Here is a 19360-nt window from a genome sequence, read left to right on the forward strand (position 1 = left end):
TTCTAAGGGACTTCAAACGCGTTTATCTGAGTGGTTAATCGGGTTAATAGATTAGCAATGTACCTGAATATTAAGGACCCACTGGCTATAGCTGTCCACACCTCCAGCATCTTCTCTCTGGTTCCTATGGAGACCACATGCAGACATCCTGTCATGTGACCTGGCGGTGGGGTGACTTCCTCCCCAACAGTGGTAAACCTGTCACCTAGAAAACGACAGTTTCTGCTGTAATGTACATTTTCAATTCTTGTAAGCAAAAATCCTGTTTAGACAGAAAGTGGCGTTCCTGATTAGTATGTGCGTACTGCACAGGCTAATCTGGGATGACACTTTAAGCACAAGCATAAAGCACCATTTGCACAGATTGAGTGTAAAATGTATAAAGTTAATACAACAATGTTAGAGATCAATTCAGACTAGTTCATTTAGCTTGGCTTTGAAAGCATGAACCAAATAAACCAATTGTGAATTATTCACATTTTCATACTGATCAAAATAAGTTAGTTTTTATCACAAGTTACAAAGCATTGTATTAAACACATCATTACAGTACATGTATATGTCTATAGTTTGAAAATAAAAATAATAAGTTAGAAGTCCGTTACTTTGTAAAAAATCAATGGACTTGAATTAAACGCGAAATTAATCTTTCAATCATGAAGGTAGACTAACACACCAAAAATAAGATCAATATCTGAAAGCTTTTTGGAAAAAAAACAAAACCGAAAAGTTGAATTCATAAGCCCAAAGCTTGTAACTTTGATAAAAATCAATGGACTGGAACATAATTTGAACTTAATCTGTAAATCATGTAGGTTAACTCCCGCATAAAAAATCAGATCAATATCTGCAAGTGTCTCAGAAAAAATTTAAAAAAAAATTGTTATTCTAGAGAAAATTCCTTAGTCAAAGGCCTGTAACTTCGTCAAAAAGCAATGGACATGAACAATACTCATCTTGATCTGTACGTTGTGTACGTAGAATCACAAACCTAAAATCATGTCAATATCTGTGTTAAGGAAAAAAACTCTGGAAACAGAATGACAGCCAGAGAGACTGTTATATTCCACCCAAACAAGGGCATAAAAAACGATTATACAAGACGATATATTGTGAGCAAAAAGGTCTAAAACAAAGTTCAACAAATGCTCATACCAAGTTCAAGGTCATACATGTGCAGGTTGGGCCCTTGCCTGTGTAGGGCCCTGTTCTCCAGACACATCCACATGGTCAGGGTGAGCCCTGTTTGGAAAGGGGGCCAGGTCAAGGAGTCATGCAGGTTGAGCTTCAGCGCACACTTGGACCACACTTCCTGCTCAAAAGGGCTTGCAACTGGAATAGTAGGTCAAACCCTTCACCACCCAGGGAGCCGTTTCATCAACGATTTACGACTGGTTGTAAATTACGATTTACATAAATTACGATGTTTCGATGAAATCGCGTTTCATCAAGCAAATCGTAAATTAAAATTACATAAATTTCATACATAAATATACGACTGGGTAAGGGCACCCGTAAATTAACGTAATGGCGGTCGTTTTTGTCATCCAAGATGGCAGGAGACGAACAATTACCAATGCCAAGGCTTTTAAGGGAGAGATTGTTCTCGAAAACCTAAGAGATGAGAACATTGCTTCGATATATCGTCTAAGTAAGGGCGGAATAGAGCGATTGTTGGTTTTGATCGGGGAAGACATAGCACCAACTTGCCGGCGAGCTCATCCCTTTCATTCCGTCGCTTAGGTATGTAAATAAGGCGAAGAAATCATTGATTTAAACAAGTATAATTATAATATTGTATTTATTTTCAAATAGCAAATAAGTAGCATTTAACCCAAAAACTTGAGAGTAGTTGCCCTTTGTTTACTTAGCATTTGACAACTCGGATTTTGCAAAATGGTTGAAGAATAAGTTATTGTTGTATCTTTTCTTAATAAAAGCATTCGATGATTACCGTTATTAGTTTAAGCATTTATTGTTGTGTTTCTTTACAAATGACTTTATGTTAAACTCATTCTATTTTGTGTCGACGTGTACTTATCGATGACTTTAAGTGCAGACTGATTTACCCCACCCGCTAATGTTGAACTTGTAGTTGTTCTACTTCCAAATGTTATGACTGAACAATACTTTACCTCGAAATTGTTGATTATAACATCGTGATCATGAAAATGAATATGACATCATGATATTGTTTGTGTTTGCTATTTTTAAACAAGTTATTGTATTGGTGAGTTAAGTAGATGCTGAGTAATGGTACCTTATGTATTTAATAATTGTAGAAAAATCACCTTAATTGTTTCTATATTGTTCTCATTTGATTACAATGTTGTTCGATTGGTCATTGTCAGCTCGGATACTACTTACCTGTACCCCGGGTACTCTTTAAGTATACTTACATGTAGAGCTAACCCTGTTACAGTTAATATACTTTAATATAGCCGGAAATTAAATGCTAAATGGGTTGTTGTACGCTTAATTTTTTTAATTATGTTCACATTAATGTCATTTTTTTTCTCAAATAGTCTTTATATCATCGAAATTTATACTCAAAAAGCATATTGATGCAGTTTTTTCAAAAGCTAAGTTTAATTTAGATAAACAATATGGCTTTACATTTATCTGTAGTGCACTGTACCACATCGAATTTTGGGCAATAATACAACTCGGGTACAGTCTAATAAGGACCGGGTACGTTTAAGTATATTAACCTTACCCGAGGTACATGCAAGTATGCTTAATGATACCAGGGGTACATGTAAGTAGTACCCAAGCTGTGAATAACCAATCGAGCGTGAGTAAAGTAGATTGTACCTTATGTCTTTAATAATTGCAGAACAATTACCTTAATTATTTCTATATTGTTTCCATTTGATTACAATTTATTTATTTGTCAAATTCAATTCTGCAGTGCTATAAATATGCACCCCCCATCCAAAAAATTTATTTCGTGCATATTGATGGGGCTTTTTAACCAGGTTTTCCGAAGGGAAAAACTGGTTATTAGATTGGCGAATGCGGGCGGGCTGGCTGGCTGGCGGGCTGGCTGGCGGGCTGGCGGAATAAGCTTGTCCGGGCCATAACTATGTCGTTCATTGTCAGATTTTAAAATCATTTGGCACATTTGTTCACCATCATTGGACGGTGTGTCGCGCGAAATAATTACGTCGATATCTCCAAGGTCAAGGTCACACTTTGAGTTCAAAGGTCAAAAATGGCCATAAATGAGCTTGTCCGAGCCATAACTATGTCGTTCATCGTCAGATTTTAAAATCATTTGGCACATTTGTTCACCATCATTGGACGGTGTGTCGCGCGAAATAATTTGGGCTTTCAGTTGTAGTGGCAGTCATTGTGTGAATACGTTTTTTTGTCACTGTGAACTTGACCTTTGACTTAGTGACCTGAAAATCAATAGGAGTCATCTGCCAGACATGATCAATGTACCTACGAAGTTTCATAATCCTAGCTGTTGGCATTCTTGAGTTACCATCCGGAAACTATTTTACTATTTTGAGTCACCGTGACCTTGACATTTGACCTAGTGACCTGAAAATCAATAGGGGTCATCTGCAAGTCATGATCAATGTACCTATGAAGTTTCATGATCTTAGGCGTAAGCATTCTTAATTCATCATCTGGAAATCATTTTACTGTTTCAACTCACTGTGACCTTGACCTTTGACTTAGTGACCTGACAATCAATAGGGGTCATCTGCCAGTCATGATTAATCTACCTATGAAGTTTCATGATCCTATGTCCTAAGATTTCTTGAGTTATCTATCATCCGGAAACCATCTGGTGGACAGACCGACCAAGCAAAACAATATACCCCCTCTTCTTTGAAGGGGGGCATAAAAAGTGGGCTTGTAAATGTAACGGTACTTTATAATAATAAGTGTGCTGTCTATAAATATGGATATTATTGTCATAAAAAAATAGAAGTTTTCCAATATATTAGATTGTTTCCGAATGTATTTACTAAACTTTACCCCTTTATGAGTCTCTGTTCAATTATTTAGTCATCTACCGTTAAAATGTTGTTTACCTGTGCATTTTTTTTGTATTTTTATTGAAATGTTTATGATAATAATGTTTATGGTATTTGATAACAGTTGCTATTACACTAGTTTTCGATGAATAAAACACAAAGAACATTCACAAATATTTATTATTAATCAGGAAGTAAAATATATTAACTGGGCATGGTATTATAATTCATATGACAATTTATATCTTACATGATAGTATGTGTAATAATAAGTTTCATGGACTCACTGAACACCATCACATGTAAAATCAATTAAAAGTTCCAGAAACAATTGAGCAATTTAGAATTTCATTTTTTTTAAAGAGAAACCAGTTCCTCATGATTATTGCTTATGTCCCTCTGAATGGCATATCTTTCCCTTGACGCCATCAACATCTCCTCCCGAGTTTTATTACGCTGTTGCTTCATTCTTCACATGTTGCTGCAAGCAGATAAATTTACTAGTTTATACATTTAACAGAACTAAATATTAAATACACAACATATGACACTATGGTCATAATAAGTTAGCATGCCTACATGACCTGGTTTTGTTTCTGAAAGTTGGTTTTTGTATTGCAAAATTAACCTAGCTTTCTGAACTTAAACTCAACATTTGTGTGTGACACTAATGCTCTACATTCCAATTTCTTTTTTAAGTACATGGATGTCGAAAGAATTAAATAAAAAATACCTTGACACACAAGTTTATACCCTGGTAAATAGGTTACCGGTAATAAAGTTAAATGAAAAAATGCAGCAATACTTTATCCCCATAAAACAGAGTACAATGAAAAACAAGAGCACCGCATAACAGGTGTGAACGCTCGGCTACGGGTGCATTTTTTAACGAATAACAGCTTGTCAGAATTATTTTAAGGTCCTTCACCTTTGACCTAGTGACCCAAATATGGGTGAGGCGTGTAGAACTCGTCAAGGTGGAGCTGCATATGAAGTTTCAAAGTTATAGGTGGAAGCACTTTGATTTTATGGCCAAAGTTCAATACATTGACAAAATGTTAAGGACTGAGCATGACACGGACGACACGACACGCTGGCTATGACAATACCTTGGGTTTTCTCCGAAAACAGCCCAGCTTTAAATTGAAAACATAAATTGTTACATTTTCATTGTAGGAAATAATTAGCAGTCAGCTTTACTAAAATCTATAGAAAAAATAAATAATTACTAGTTGTTGCTTCTGCCTTCAGTTTTATGTTTTAATGTAGCTGAGTGACACAACTTCTGTTTGAGTTTTGTCAACCGTGTTCTCTGTCCATTCAATTTTGGTCCTTCAGCCAGTAATAACATTTTCTTTTCTGGAAAAACAAAGAAATGAAAACTGCATTTGTGATCTTTACATGTAACACAGTTTTGCAGAGAAAGCAATATAAATCAATGATGATTATTTACATCTTGTGAATCAACACTATAATAAATTATTGTGGAAAATGATATTTATTTAATGCTTTCTGGTGGTTTATAGAGAAATATCGGTGGATTAAAACGGATAATTTCACTATTTCAAACAATGTAAATTATCAGTGAGAATTATCGATAATTTTCATTGCTTAATGTGAAATGACGTCATTTATTTGACAAAATGACGACATAATCCCAACGACACTCTTAAGTAAAACTCTTTAACAATGTATATAAACTGCGAAAAAAGCATAAAATAAAAAGAAAATTTGTTGGATTCGGTGAAATATTGATTTTAATTCACTCGTGATCATAGAAAATATATATTTTCGTTTGTGGCTGCGCCACTTGTGAAAATATCATTGTCTATGATCACTTGTGAATTAAAAACGATGATCCACCGAATCCAACAAATATCCCCTATATAATAGACAAACAAATAGCATTCTCAATGATATGACATTTGTGATTACTAAACATGTTGTGTCATGTGAATCTAATACCTTATTGAAATAAAATATTTGATAATTGAACACAAAAATGCTGACATGACAAACTTTCAATCCATGATGTCTTGTTATTGTCAGCCTGAATTCCGATTGGTCTCTATTAAATTATATTATTAAACTGTTAATTGATCTACACCACAGTCACATTTCTGCATAGAAATAACAAAACAATTAATCTTACCAATACATTTTTATTCATGGATAAAGAAAATAAGCAAAAAATCTTCATTCTTGTCAATATCAATTTCCGCCTTAGAGTCTTTTGATGATTTTTGCTTTGGCAGACACTTGGCTGAAATAATTCGTGTTCAGATTTATCCTGAACGCGAATTATTTCAGCTGTCTTCATTCATAACCAACAAGTTCTCAACTCACATTTCAACCGTCTCCATCCAAAATAACTTCTTTTTGCGTTTAGTAACGGAAGGAGAGTGTCGGCCAAACAGCAATCGGTAGCCTTCCACACCGGTCTACACGTCGTTTTCCAGTGTTTGTTTTTGTTTCGATTCACAACTAGCATTGTTTTTGTTAGTCCAAATAATTAGACGTAATTCGACCTCATATTTATAGGAGTATGTTTTTTTGTGCGATGTTTGCCTTAGCTGACAGAACGCGCGAAAATTACGTCATGCACTTTTTCAGACTGTGTCACTATTTTTTTCGGTTACAAAATACGTATATTTAAGTAGTCGTATTTTATGTATGTTGCATTTACGATTTCGTTGATGAAACGGAGTTTATGTAAAATCGTAAACGACTACATTAATGTCGATACATAATTTACGATCGTATTAAAATACGTAATTATTGATGAAACGGCCCCCAGATACGCATTTTATGTGTTTGTTGTCCTTAAGAAAATCTAATTAATTTACAGACCTTTCTTATTAGATTTGAGTTTTAATTAAAGGCTTTATTTCCATTATAAGATATTGATAAGCAGTAAACAGCATAAATCCTGAACAGCCCGCAAGTTACTTGCAGGCTGTTATAGTTTTATGCTGGTTGCATATAGCCTTTTTTCACTTAGTTTCTCACTGGGAAAGGGTTATGATATATGTTTTTATAAGGATTTCTGATTAATTACTGGCATAGTATCCATTTAATACTGCACATATGTTAAATTCGATATATCCTGTTGTGAAGAGAAATTGTGAGTGTTAACACAGAAATTTGAATGTAAAACTTGTACTGTTACTTATTTACAAATTAAGTTGTAGCTTAGTGTGATGTGAGTTTAGCATATACAGGCCATAATCAGAAGCATGCCCGTATGACAAAACCCCAACTGCATTCACCAATACATTTCTAAGACTAAACAATGAAGAATAGACTTATATCACACTCATCAAGGTTACAAAGTTTATTTCATAAACAAAGTGATCTTAACAAAGAATGCTAAAATAAGCTTTGGAAAATAAAGAATTTCGTTGAAGATTTGAGTGTAGATTGGTCTTTATTCTTATCCAAAGTCTTTAAAATGACTCTAGTTTTGAAAACACTGGGCTTGATGCATGTGCATAAAGTGATATCCCAGATTAGCCAGTAAAGACCGCAAAGGCTAATCGGGGAAAGCACTTTCGGCCTACACTAGATTTTTGCTAGAAAGAAACTCCCCTTAAGTGATGCATACAATAAAAGCAGAAAGTGTCGTCCCTGATAAGCCTATGCTGACTGCACAGGCTAATCAGGAATGAAACTTTATGCACATGCATTAAGCCCCATTTTCCGATATCAAGGCCCAAAGGTTAGACTACTCACCCGCCATTTCTGCCTGAGGAGCAGCCACCAGGAAGACAGACCTCATGGACTGGATCAGGGGACTGAGGTTGCTGGTGAGGGTCCCCTGTGTGCCACTGTCAAGGAGATCTTCCCTCGAGTCCCGGGGGTTGGGCAGGGACCGTGCTGGGAACGTCACGTAATGCTGGGGTCGCACCTGGTAGTGGGCATGATTAAAATGTCTGCACAAGTTAATCTAGGACAACACTTTCCCCTTTTATTATATCGTTTGTTAAGGTGAAGTCTCTTCAATATAAATTATGACTAAGAAAATGAAGGGAACAAAGTGTTCAGTTTCTTCTGAGATCCATGAGCTAAAAAGTCATCATGAAATGTGTACTACAAAATTATTGTCATCTGCAATTATCGAACAAATAAATTTCCATGATTAAACATAAAGAATATGTCATATAAGCGAGGAAGAAACCCACTTATGCAGTATGATGTTTTTGAAAGGACTCCAAATTGCAAAATGAAGCATGACTTTTGTAATTTGAACATGGTATGATCATATCTGACATGCATAATTTCATATCAAAAGAAAAAACCATGTCTGCAAGTTTGAATGTTTGAAAAGCTTGTGTCTACAGACAGTTGGACAGGCAGAAATATCGACTGACAGAGAGACGTCCATTTTGACACCAATATACTTCCTCAACTTTGTTTCTGAACATGGGGAGAGAAGCAGAGGAGAGGATAGGGGGGTATATTAATTGACAAAAGTATATTGCAAATCAGGATGTCTAGGTAAAAAAGGTCATAACTTATGTAATATTTAACATAAAATGATACATGCACATTAATATATTTATAAGGAACAATGCCTACATATGAGTGTATTACATTGAAAAAAGCAGGAGCAAAATGGCAGCCAAGTTTACAGACAGAAAGACAAACAGAGAGACAGACAGACAGATATCAATGGCGATTCCAGTACACCCCCTTTACTTTGTAACGAAAAACCGATGATCTTAATATAATAAATTCAAAGCAACAGCAAAGTACAAATGCTCCCATTCACAAACCAGAAACTCAATATGACAAGTCAGTTACCTGTGCATTTTTCACAACAGTCAAGAAGACAGGAAGCAATTTCTCCTGAAACAGAAAATATGAACTGGATTTACTTCTTATACAGAAAATAGGAAAATAGGGGCTTGATGCATGAGAGTAAAGTGTTGTCCCAGAATAGCTTGCCACAGATTAGCATATGCCGTCTGTTAATCTTGGATGACACTTCAGCCTATATGGGATTTGTTTCATTAAAGGAAGTCTCTCCTAAACAAATACCCAGTCTAGGCAGAAAGTGTCGTCCCAGATAATTTGAGGACTTCACAGGCTAATCTGGGATGACACTTTACACGCATGCATAAAGCCTCATTTTCCCACAGAAAGGCTGAATTTTAATGTACCATGTTAGTTTATGGGTGACTACCTTAAAAGGGAATGTATTGGCAGCAGCAAAAATAACATTGGTGTGCTCTGTCTGATGGGAGAGTTAACAAGGTAGCAGAAGAGCAAAAGGATCACTCTTCTTGTGATGTTTGATTTTTGCTGTAGTAGGCAAGACAGGAAGCTTCAAAAGAAATTCCCTCAAATGTCATCAACAGAGCTATTTATTTACAACATGTGTAAGATACTAGTTCCTAGAGGTAAGCATCTTTTCAAAGACAGATATTAACTTAAAAAGAAGATAATACATGAATTATAAATTAAGTGGTTTGTTATCTTAGGTTAAAACCTATTTACATCAGCTTGTTTGCATAAAATTCTTAGCTTTGGTATGACAAATTAGAGTCTTTTTCCTGGCAATACGTAGTAATAATTTTGTATTTGTGTCGGAAGGGAACAATTTTGAGATTGCTTCAAGAGTAGGGATCAAACCCAGGATCATTTGTGTCAAGGCAGAAAACAAAGCCACTGCACCGAAGAGATCTTATCATGGGTATGTCTGACAGCTGGAAGAGCTGATGAAGTCTCTGGAGGTTATGTGACTTACCATGGGTATGTCTGATAGCTGGAAGAGCTGATGAAGTCTCTGGAGATCATGTGACTTACCATGGGTATGTCTGATAGCTGGAAGAACTGATGAAGCCTCTGGAGGTCATGCAACTTACCATGGGTAGGTCTGATAGCTGGAAGAGCTAATGAAGCCTCTGGAGGTCATGCAACTTACCATGGGTAGGTCTGATAGCTGGAAGAGCTGATGAAGCCTCTGGAGGTCATGCAACTTACCATGGGTAGGTCTGATAGCCGGAAGAGCTGATGAAGCCTCTGGAGGTCATGCAACTTACCATGGGTAGGTCTGATAGCTGGAAGAGCTGATGAAGCCTCTGGAGGTCATGTGACTTACCATGGGTATGTCTGATAGCTGGATGAGCTGATGAAGCCACTCAAGGTCATTCGACTTACCATGGGTATGTCTGATAGCTGGAAAAGCTGAATAAGCCTCTGGATGTCATGTGACTTACCATGGGTATGTCTGATAGCTGGAAGAGCTGATGAAGCCACTCAAGGTCATGTGACTTACCATGGGTAGGTCTGATAGCTGGAAAAGCTGAATAAGCCTCTGGAGGTCACGTGACTTACCATGGGTATGTCTGATAGCTGGATGAGTGGATGAAGCCACTCAAGGTCATGTGACTTACCATGGGTATGTCTGATAACTGGAAGAGCTGATGAAGTCTCTGGAGGTCATGTGACTTACCATGGGTATGTCTGATAGCTGGAAGAGCTGATGAAGCCTCTGGAGGTCATGTGACTCCAGTCTCTGTTGGCCAAGCTGTTCCACCAGTGCCAGGAGGTGTTCTTGCACTAAATACAAAAAAGAGAGCTGACTGTAAAACACTTTTTAACACCCCATCCCCCATCTTAAAACTAGACTAGAGCTCTGTTCCAAACATGAATAATATTTCCACAACACTTTGTCAGCTATATTTAGGAAAAACTTGAATTTGTCACAATAGCAATAAAAAGGACCGACCGATGCTGCATTCTGTAATACTTGTAGCATGATGTGATAGCATGTCTAAAATGGAAAGAGCATGTCTAAAATGGAAAGAGGCTAAACTATTTGTAATTTTAAAGGTAGGATGATAAATTACAAGATCACACGATAAGAAATTCTGACAAATTTGTTTCTAAAGACAGTCAGACAGACAGACGCCCATGGTGATCCCAGTATACAACCCTTCTTTCGTTACCCGGGGCATGATACCAGTTTATCATGCTTGTTATAGACATCGATAATTGAAAGGAAGCACAATTTTGTGATTTTTATTTAGAATAAGGAACAATCAATGCCTGCACATTTTTATGTTGTAAATTAAAAATTGCAAGAAAAAGCATGCAGAGGTTTCATTAAGGAGAGACTTTCTTTTAAAGCAGAAAATATCGGCCCTGAGCAGACCGCGCAGGCTAATCTGGTATCGGCCCTGAGCAGACCGCGCAGGCTAATCTGGTATCGGCCCTGAGCAGACCGCGCAGGCTAATCTGGTATCGGCCCTGAGCAGACTGCGCAGGCTAATCTGGTATCGGCCCTGAGCAGACTGCGCAGGCTAATCTGGTATCGGCCCTGAGCAGACCGCGCAGGCTAATCTGGGAAGACTGAGCAGACCGCGCAGGCTAATCTGGGAAGACTGAGCAGACCGCGCAGGCTAATCTGGGAAGACACTTAACGCACATGCATAAAGCAAGTTTTCCCAGAACAAAACTCGTATGAAATCTATTGGAGAGCATTATCAGCTCAAAAACCACGTCAGACCCACTCAAAAATTCATTTAACTGGATTTAACCTCTTACATTTATAGCAATATTAATTTAGTTGTTAAGGATTGGATATACTGTAGTCTGTTAAGAAATGCGAGAATTTAACTGACAAACTGAAATTAGCAACCAATGTTAGTGAAAATCCAGTGAACAGAATATTATCCTACAATATATAAAATCATATACATTTGTTTAGTTTTAATGTATCTTACAGAAGCACATACAAACCAAGACGGCAATGTGCCTTTCACCTGAATGTAGCCCTGTTGCAGAGACGGATTCTAGTTTATTTGGATTTTTTTTTCATTTTCAACAGTACAGTCATTTTACAGGGGTAAGATAACTCATTCACACTTTTCCTGGTGGGTAAGCATGTTTACCAGTTCTAAGTGCACACACTTAAAACAGTAATACACAAATGCCCTACTAGAATATGAGATAGGTGAAGAATGGCTATAAAAATGAATTTCATGGCCAATATCTACACAGGTGTCAAACAAGCGTTCCTTTAATTTGTTAACCTGTGCTCAACCAACAGAGCTAGCTGGCCAGGTGAAACATTTTCTAGATACACTGTAACTCTGTGTTATCGCCTTTTCGTGGTAGACTACTAACTGTAAGATCTTTACGTTTGGATAAAAAATTGTACACAAAACTATGGAAACTTTTCCTATAAATTAACAAGAGATGTGTTTGTCAGAAACACAATGCCCCCTACTGCGTGGCTTTGAAGCCATATATTTGACCTTGAAAGATGACCTTGACCTTTCACCATACAAAATGTGCAGCTCCATGAGATACACATGCATGCCAAATATCAAGTTGCTATCTTCAATATTGAAAAAGTTATGGTAAATGTTAAAGTTTTCGGACGGACGGACAAACGCCATATATTTGACATTTGATCTTGAAGGATGACCTTGACCTTCACCTTTTACCACTCAAAATGTGCAGCTTCATGAGATGCACATGCATGCCAAAATATCAAGTTGCTATGTTCAATATTGAAAAAGTTATGGCCAATGTTAAAGTTTTCGGACGGACGGACAGACTGACGGACAGTTCCACTGCTATATGCCACCCTACCGGGGGCATAAACACGTGAACACAGTATCTAATGGCAAAGCTTGTTGAAATAGGTCAGTAATGATCTGGGACATTTAAAGTTATAGTATACACCTTCATGTGGGGACTGTGTGTATTCAGCAGCCTAATGCTGATTGGATGTTATTATTACTAAGTAGAAAGTGATTGACAGCTGGCATCATGTCAATTCAAAGAAAACTCATTAGAGAATGTTTCCAAAGGTGATTTGATGTTGGGCAAGTGGGGATATTGTTTGTCGCAATACATAAGTGTAAATGTGATGCACAATGAAGGCAAACAATCTGGACCAAACTGAATTTTTATCCCATCATCAGACGTGCATTGTCGAAATAAACCACTGTGGAATAAATTTTCCTCTATTTCGGCAGTGCTGAAATATAGCTGTCACGCGCGGCGGAGAATGGTCATATTACTCGGAAACAACTATAAAGTATTCATTTTTAGTAAAATCGAATCAGATTCAACAAAACAAACAATTTGATACCAAGATGTAATATATTTTTAACACATAATGCAATTCAAAAGCAAAAAACATTATTTACAAATATTAAGTGCGCGTACTCGTGACATCATTATTAACACATCATACGACACAATGCAAGTTCTTTCACGCTAAAGCTGCATTTGTTTAGTTTAGTGGTTTTTTTTTATTATTTCTTAAAAATCGGGGACGTAGAGGTATGATAAACAGAAAAACAGGTTAGTTACTGATCTTTTTGTAATGTATTAGGCTCGGCACGATTAAAATAATGAAACAATGTTTGCTTAAAATAACTTTGGGATTTTCCGTGTAGTTCAATTTTCCTATTCTATTTTTAAAGAAATAATTTACGACTAAGAAAATTGATGGGATAAATCGAATACTAGGTCGGTGCCGAATAAAGCAAAGTTTATTTTGCTCGGCACGAAAATCTGAACCACTCGCCAAGGCTCGTGGTTCAGATTTTCTAAGCCTCGCAAAATAAACTTTGCTTTATTCGGCAACGACCTAGTATTCTCTATATGAATGTCAGATTACACAGAAAATAAAGTGGGTGAAAAAATGGGGTCCACGGCCAACTTGCGATATATTGGACATTGTGATATAACAGACCGCCATATAACGGAGTTTCAGTGAATTGAAATTACACACAATATGTTGTTTTTTTGCTCAGATGACTTTTGTGTGACAATTTGTTCAATTCTAAGCAGAGTACAAACCTAAACATGGTGAATCAGCGTCGTAGCGGAGCAAGGTAGGCCAGAAACCCTTCTCATCCAGAATTGTGGACAATATGCCCTATGTAAAGAATACAACATGAACTTTGTCTTTTCATTTAAACATTCAAACTAAGGACAAAGAATTGTAGAAACATTAAATGTTCAGTGGTCAATAGCAGTAAGTCCTTAACACAATCTTTGAAATATTCTTTTTCATTTTAACAATTAGAAAATGGTAATGGATAAAATGCAAGTTGGAAGGTGAAAAAGTTACTTAACATTTGAGAATGCATTTAATACTATACATTTAGTTACAGTACTTTAACAATTATGCATAATTAAGTTTTCTGAAGCTTTTCAGAAAATAAAAGGCAGTACACTAACGAACAGACCATGATATTTAAAATAGCATAAAAGGAAAAAAAGCGGCAGGAAATGAAATTTAAAACAACATTATGTCAAAGTTATGCTCTTGTACACCAAATACCAAATGTTATACATTGTTTGACCCAGCATGATCATGTTTCAAACTTGAAAGACACACATATTCTCACGTTTCAGGAAATAAATGTGGTCCCTAAGTTTTCACAAACTTTTTTCTTTCATTGGACATAGTGACCTAGTTTTTCACTCAATGGAATCCAGTTTACTACTTTACTGACATAAAATAAGAACAAAGATTCTCACAAAGTGTAATGACGATTGGGCAATATATGAAGCCCATACACTGTAAAGAAGCTTTTTCTTAAGTTTGACCTACTGACCTAGTTTTTGATCCCATGTGACCCATTTTCAAACCTATCCACGTTATTATTGGGACATTGTTCTGACTCAGAGTCATAAATATTAGACCATAAATGTTGCCTCTAAAGTATTCACAAGCTTTTTCTTAATTCGACTAAGTGAGCAAGATGTTGACACCACATAACCCCCGTTTCATTCTCAACTTATTATTGGGATTTATGTTCTTAGCAATTTCATTAAGACTAGCCATAAATATAGCCTCTAGATTGTTTACAAGCTTTTTATTTAATATGACCTATTGACCTTGTATTTAACCTAATGTGTCCCCGTTTTAGACTCAGCTGAGATATTATTGGATGAAATGTTCTGCGCAAACTTCATAAAGGTTAGGCAATAAATGTGGCCTCAAGAGCGTTAGCAATAACAATGTTAATGACACCCAATGGATGATGCATGACCGACAAGACACAATGAAAAAAAGGACCACATGAGATCACAAAAGCCAGAATGAGCTAACAAAAAAACAAAAACAGCACTAAAACATATAAAATATATCTACACCCCACTAAATGCATCATTTATTTTCCACAAATAATGTTCTAGAAAATAATCGCTCAATTATTTCTACCTGGGAACTCAGTTCAATAGCCATGTTGCCATCCATGCGGGCGTTCTGCAGCAGCTTATGGAACACACTGGCGACGATGCTTTCCCAAGCTCTATCTTCATGAAGCTTGATAAGAATGTCAAAGAGCAGGACAAATGTAAGCGGGATGTACATCTTCTGGGAGGAGCCACTTTTTAATGGTTGTCGGCTGTGATTACCTGTTAAAGGATACAATATTCATATTTTTATATTTTTATTATATTCAGTGTCATTGCATTTTTTTTCAGCCTTATAGTAATTGAAAGTTAACCTAATCACTCTTTCCCTGGCTAGGCATGCTTAATCGATTCAAGTGGCACGAATACTAAATTTAGACACTTATGCCAGTAACTGACGAGTGACCTGTTTGAATCAGAGATAGATTGACATTGGCTGTAGATATTATTTCCAAACCAATCCACAAAAACTTGAGTGGTCAGGCTTGGCAGGGAACTCACCAAAGCCAACAGTCCTGCATTCTTTCAACTTAGATAGAATATGCAATCAATCATTTTCGTTGAGGTACACACAATTTACTTTGACATGTAAAATGAAACTGAACATTCTGTGATGGATTCTGTCTTACCTGAACTTGTTCATGTCCATCTTGTTCATATAAGGCTTTATAACCCAAATAATATTGAATTGTCATTTGACCCTCTCTAAAGGGTCAGTGTTTTTGTTTCACCATTTTGGGAGTGGGGCCAGGTCCCTTTGATTTGGGAAAAAAATTCTGGTTTTGACTAAAATTGGGAGGTAAGAATTGTTGCTTTTTGCTAGCAAATGCTTCACACTGGATAATAAACGTGTTTTCAATATTATATTGACTAAGGCTCAACTTATAGGAGAACAACTACAAACAAAATCTTTTTTTGGTGTAAACCTTCAATTGGGAATTTTAAGGTCCCATTTAGGAAAAAATTACAACGGGAATAGAGCAGAATACCGACCCCGAATTAAAACAAAAAAAAACACTGAGGGTATATTCACAGATTGATAGAAATTGATTTAATAATTAAAATTATTATATTCTATAATCTGAACAATCTTTACAGTTATAGCCAAGCAATAAGGGTATCAGATTTCAAATAAAATATCAATCTGCAGTTGAACAAATTTGTTACTCTCTTGTTCATGTTTTTTTTTGACAGTTGAGTATTGGTATTAATAATTGAGATTTAGACCATGTTAAAAACTTTGTAAAGATTCACATAGTTACACATTTTTCCTGCTTTAAAAAATAAAGGTTTCAGATTTGTCAAAATACTTCTACTGACTACCCTATCATGAGGAGTACCTTTCTCTGTGACTCCTGTGGACGTATCCTCGCTGTCTGCATCATACGCATGCTCTGTCTGTACATCATTGTCATCGTCCGTGCCTGACTGCAGCAGCAGCCGCACCTCGTCTTCATCGTACACATCGTCCTCACCCGAGTACTGGGGATATAGGGACAGATAAAGCAAACACTTGGCCAGGTAGAAAAGACCATTTTCATTCTTTTATATTTCAATTTTGTGTTACTTGTCAGTATAACAATTATTGCCAATGAAGTTCCATACCCTAATAAGTTGTTTGCAGCCACCACCCCCATAATGCATATATTAACTTCCAGCATTGTTTACTTTCGAATACTACTTGTGGACTTTTATATGTTTATCTTTTAACATGAGCCTTGTTCTGGGGAGATGGGGTTTAATGTGTGTGGTTTAAGTGTTCCAGAATATACGAGTACTGTGCAGTCAGCACATGTTAATCAGGGACAATTCAAGGACCGCTCTAATGGATTTTTTGTTGTTTTAGCTGAAAGTGTTGTCATGGATTAGCCTGTGCAGACAGACAAACATGCATTGAGCCTGTTTTTCCAGAGCAAGCCTCATATAGAATTATGTCAATAATACTTTAAAGGTTCAATTCATACTTGAATAAGAGCTAAGGCTACCTACCACTAGAGCGATATTTTTGCTGAACGAAAATGCCAGCAGAGGGATGAACAGGGGCATGGCGGCTTCCATAACCGCATCCAGAATGCTCTTCAACTTAGTGGCTTCCAACCTCGGTGAGTGACTGAATCTTTCCAGTACTTTCCGCCAGATTTTCAGGTCAGTGTACTGAATAAAAAAATGCACACTAGAGATAGAAACTAGATCGAAAGAGCATAATTAATCAGTAGTTTAAGTAAATCAAACTTCTTAAAATGTTCTTTTACACAGTCTTATCTAAAAGACATAAGCTCAACCAAATGTTATACCAACAAGACATGGCACAGAAGGCACATAAACCCTAATATTCCACTTTGCTCAAACTCAACATTTGTTAAAAGCATACTCATACAGAGAGAAATTTGACTTTTAACCTCTCTAAGTGTTTCCTTGGAAAAGGGTGATAGATGGGAAACGCTGTCTCCTGTTGGCAGTCATTTGTTGACAATTCTTTGAAATTGCATGATGGATGAATAACTTACATGGCTTTAATGCTTGACACATCATGTTATACGGTATTGGTTTTCAAATTTGTGTCATGTAAGATTAAAATCTGTCAATAAATAACAAGATTATAGCAAGGACAGAAATTTAAATCCTTTAAATGGCAAGATTTGACTTTTGACCTCGAAGGGAGACCTTGACTTTTGAGGTCAGGAGATGGCTGCTATACAAGATACATAGTCTTATGATCGTTTACATTTGTGCCAAGTGATTTAAAAGTACATTAGGAATTTTCTGATGAATATCCAGACAGTCTTGCTACATACAGACATGAAGGGTTGTAAACAAATTACAAACTGAATACTATTTTGAGTTATCAAAACAATGAAAGGAGTGTTAGAAAGAAATGTTATATAATAGAAAAGAAATATTATAGTTTAGAGGACTTGTTCACAAATGGCAATTAGATACAGAAATAACACCGTAAACATTCTTAGCCAGACATTTCTGGGGCTGTGATACACGTCCAGTTTAGAAGAGATTCTGGTTTAGAGGGGTACTAGGTTTCAAAAAGGTCTATTGAGATCCTGTATTGTTAAGAGTTAATTTACACATACGAAACATATTTCCTATTGTTACATGTATGATCACTATTTAAGATTGTGTACTATTATAAACAGCACTTAAGCTAAGGCCATTATCTAGCTAGTAAACATTAAATATAACCAACATAAAAAATTAATAAACATGTAGCACGCTTAAAAATATTTCTCTTCCAAGGTAAACAAGTTTTACACTTAGAAAAACTTATTTATAGCGTTGCCTTTGTGCAAGCAGGGTTCATCTCATCTATAGTAGGTATGTTGTCACTTACAAAAAATGTTGAAATACTAGAAAATGCATAATCCTTAAAAAGCCAAAGCTAATGATCTTATTGCACAGTTAATAACTCAGGACTTTAAGAACAGTTGCTATTTGGTTAACAAATTTCATTAACAATTTTGCCTTACTTTGGTACCAAACAGATTTGCAAATCAATTCATGTCCAAGGTTCATGATGAATTACCCAAGTGGTAGTGCCTTCCCTGTCATAAAGTCTCTATAATGATTTGCAAGTTCTATTTTTTTCTATTGTATTTGTCATCTTGATCATGACACTCAAAGTCCACAACATAACCAATACAAGAGTTCCGCGGTCGGAGATGACCGCATTGAAGCCGGATTTTTTATTTAAATGACAGGAAAGTACCTTTCGTGTTTTTGTCAATGCAATACTTAAATTACTGAAATATTGTTCAAAGGTCAAAATGAAATGTAAGTACTTTTCAAGGCATGAGCAAACCTTGTGTTATGTTTTGAATGCATGCATATACATGAGAATGAATGACCTTGAAATGACCAGTGGTCATCTAAGTGTGCTTGCAAACCTTCATGTCAAGTTTGAAGACTCTATGTCCAAGCATACCAAAGTTATAACAATTTTAACATTTTAACATTTAAGGTCACAGTGACCTTGACCTTCAAATGAATGACATTGAAATGACCAGTGGTCATCTTCTAGTACTGGCCAATCTTTATTTCAAGTTTGAAGACTCTAGGTACAAGCATACCAAAGTTATAACATGAAATAAGAACTTTAACATTTTTACATTCAAGGTCACAGTGACCTTGACCTTCAAATGAATGACCTTGAAATGTCCAGTGGTTACTTACTAGTTCTGGCCAAC

The 19360-nt window shown here is 36.2% G+C and overlaps 1 protein-coding gene and 1 long non-coding RNA gene across 2 annotated transcripts in view; both read right to left on the reverse strand.

Annotated features, from left to right (window-relative positions):
• The window catches only part of LOC127869715 (lysosomal-trafficking regulator-like), a 140056-nt gene that overhangs the window by 85308 nt on the left and 35388 nt on the right, over positions 1–19360 (reverse strand). Inside the window, exons 7-15 of the mRNA XM_052412371.1 lie at positions 17154–17318; positions 16505–16646; positions 15190–15386; positions 13818–13896; positions 10450–10556; positions 8796–8840; positions 7725–7899; positions 1156–1332; positions 64–205 (exon numbers count right to left, since the gene is read on the reverse strand). Of these exons, the coding sequence (XP_052268331.1) occupies positions 64–205; positions 1156–1332; positions 7725–7899; positions 8796–8840; positions 10450–10556; positions 13818–13896; positions 15190–15386; positions 16505–16646; positions 17154–17318 (1229 nt within the window). The remainder of the gene's footprint in view (positions 1–63; positions 206–1155; positions 1333–7724; positions 7900–8795; positions 8841–10449; positions 10557–13817; positions 13897–15189; positions 15387–16504; positions 16647–17153; positions 17319–19360) is intronic.
• LOC127866954 (uncharacterized) lies at positions 4155–6601 on the reverse strand. The gene is made up of 3 exons (XR_008043176.1): positions 6339–6601; positions 5222–5351; positions 4155–4473 (listed from the first exon to the last, which is right to left on the reverse strand). It is a non-coding gene; the product is annotated as an uncharacterized LOC127866954 (long non-coding RNA).

This window comes from Dreissena polymorpha, chromosome 2, assembly GCF_020536995.1.
Source record: "Dreissena polymorpha isolate Duluth1 chromosome 2, UMN_Dpol_1.0, whole genome shotgun sequence".
Taxonomy (NCBI): Eukaryota; Metazoa; Mollusca; class Bivalvia; order Myida; family Dreissenidae; genus Dreissena; species Dreissena polymorpha.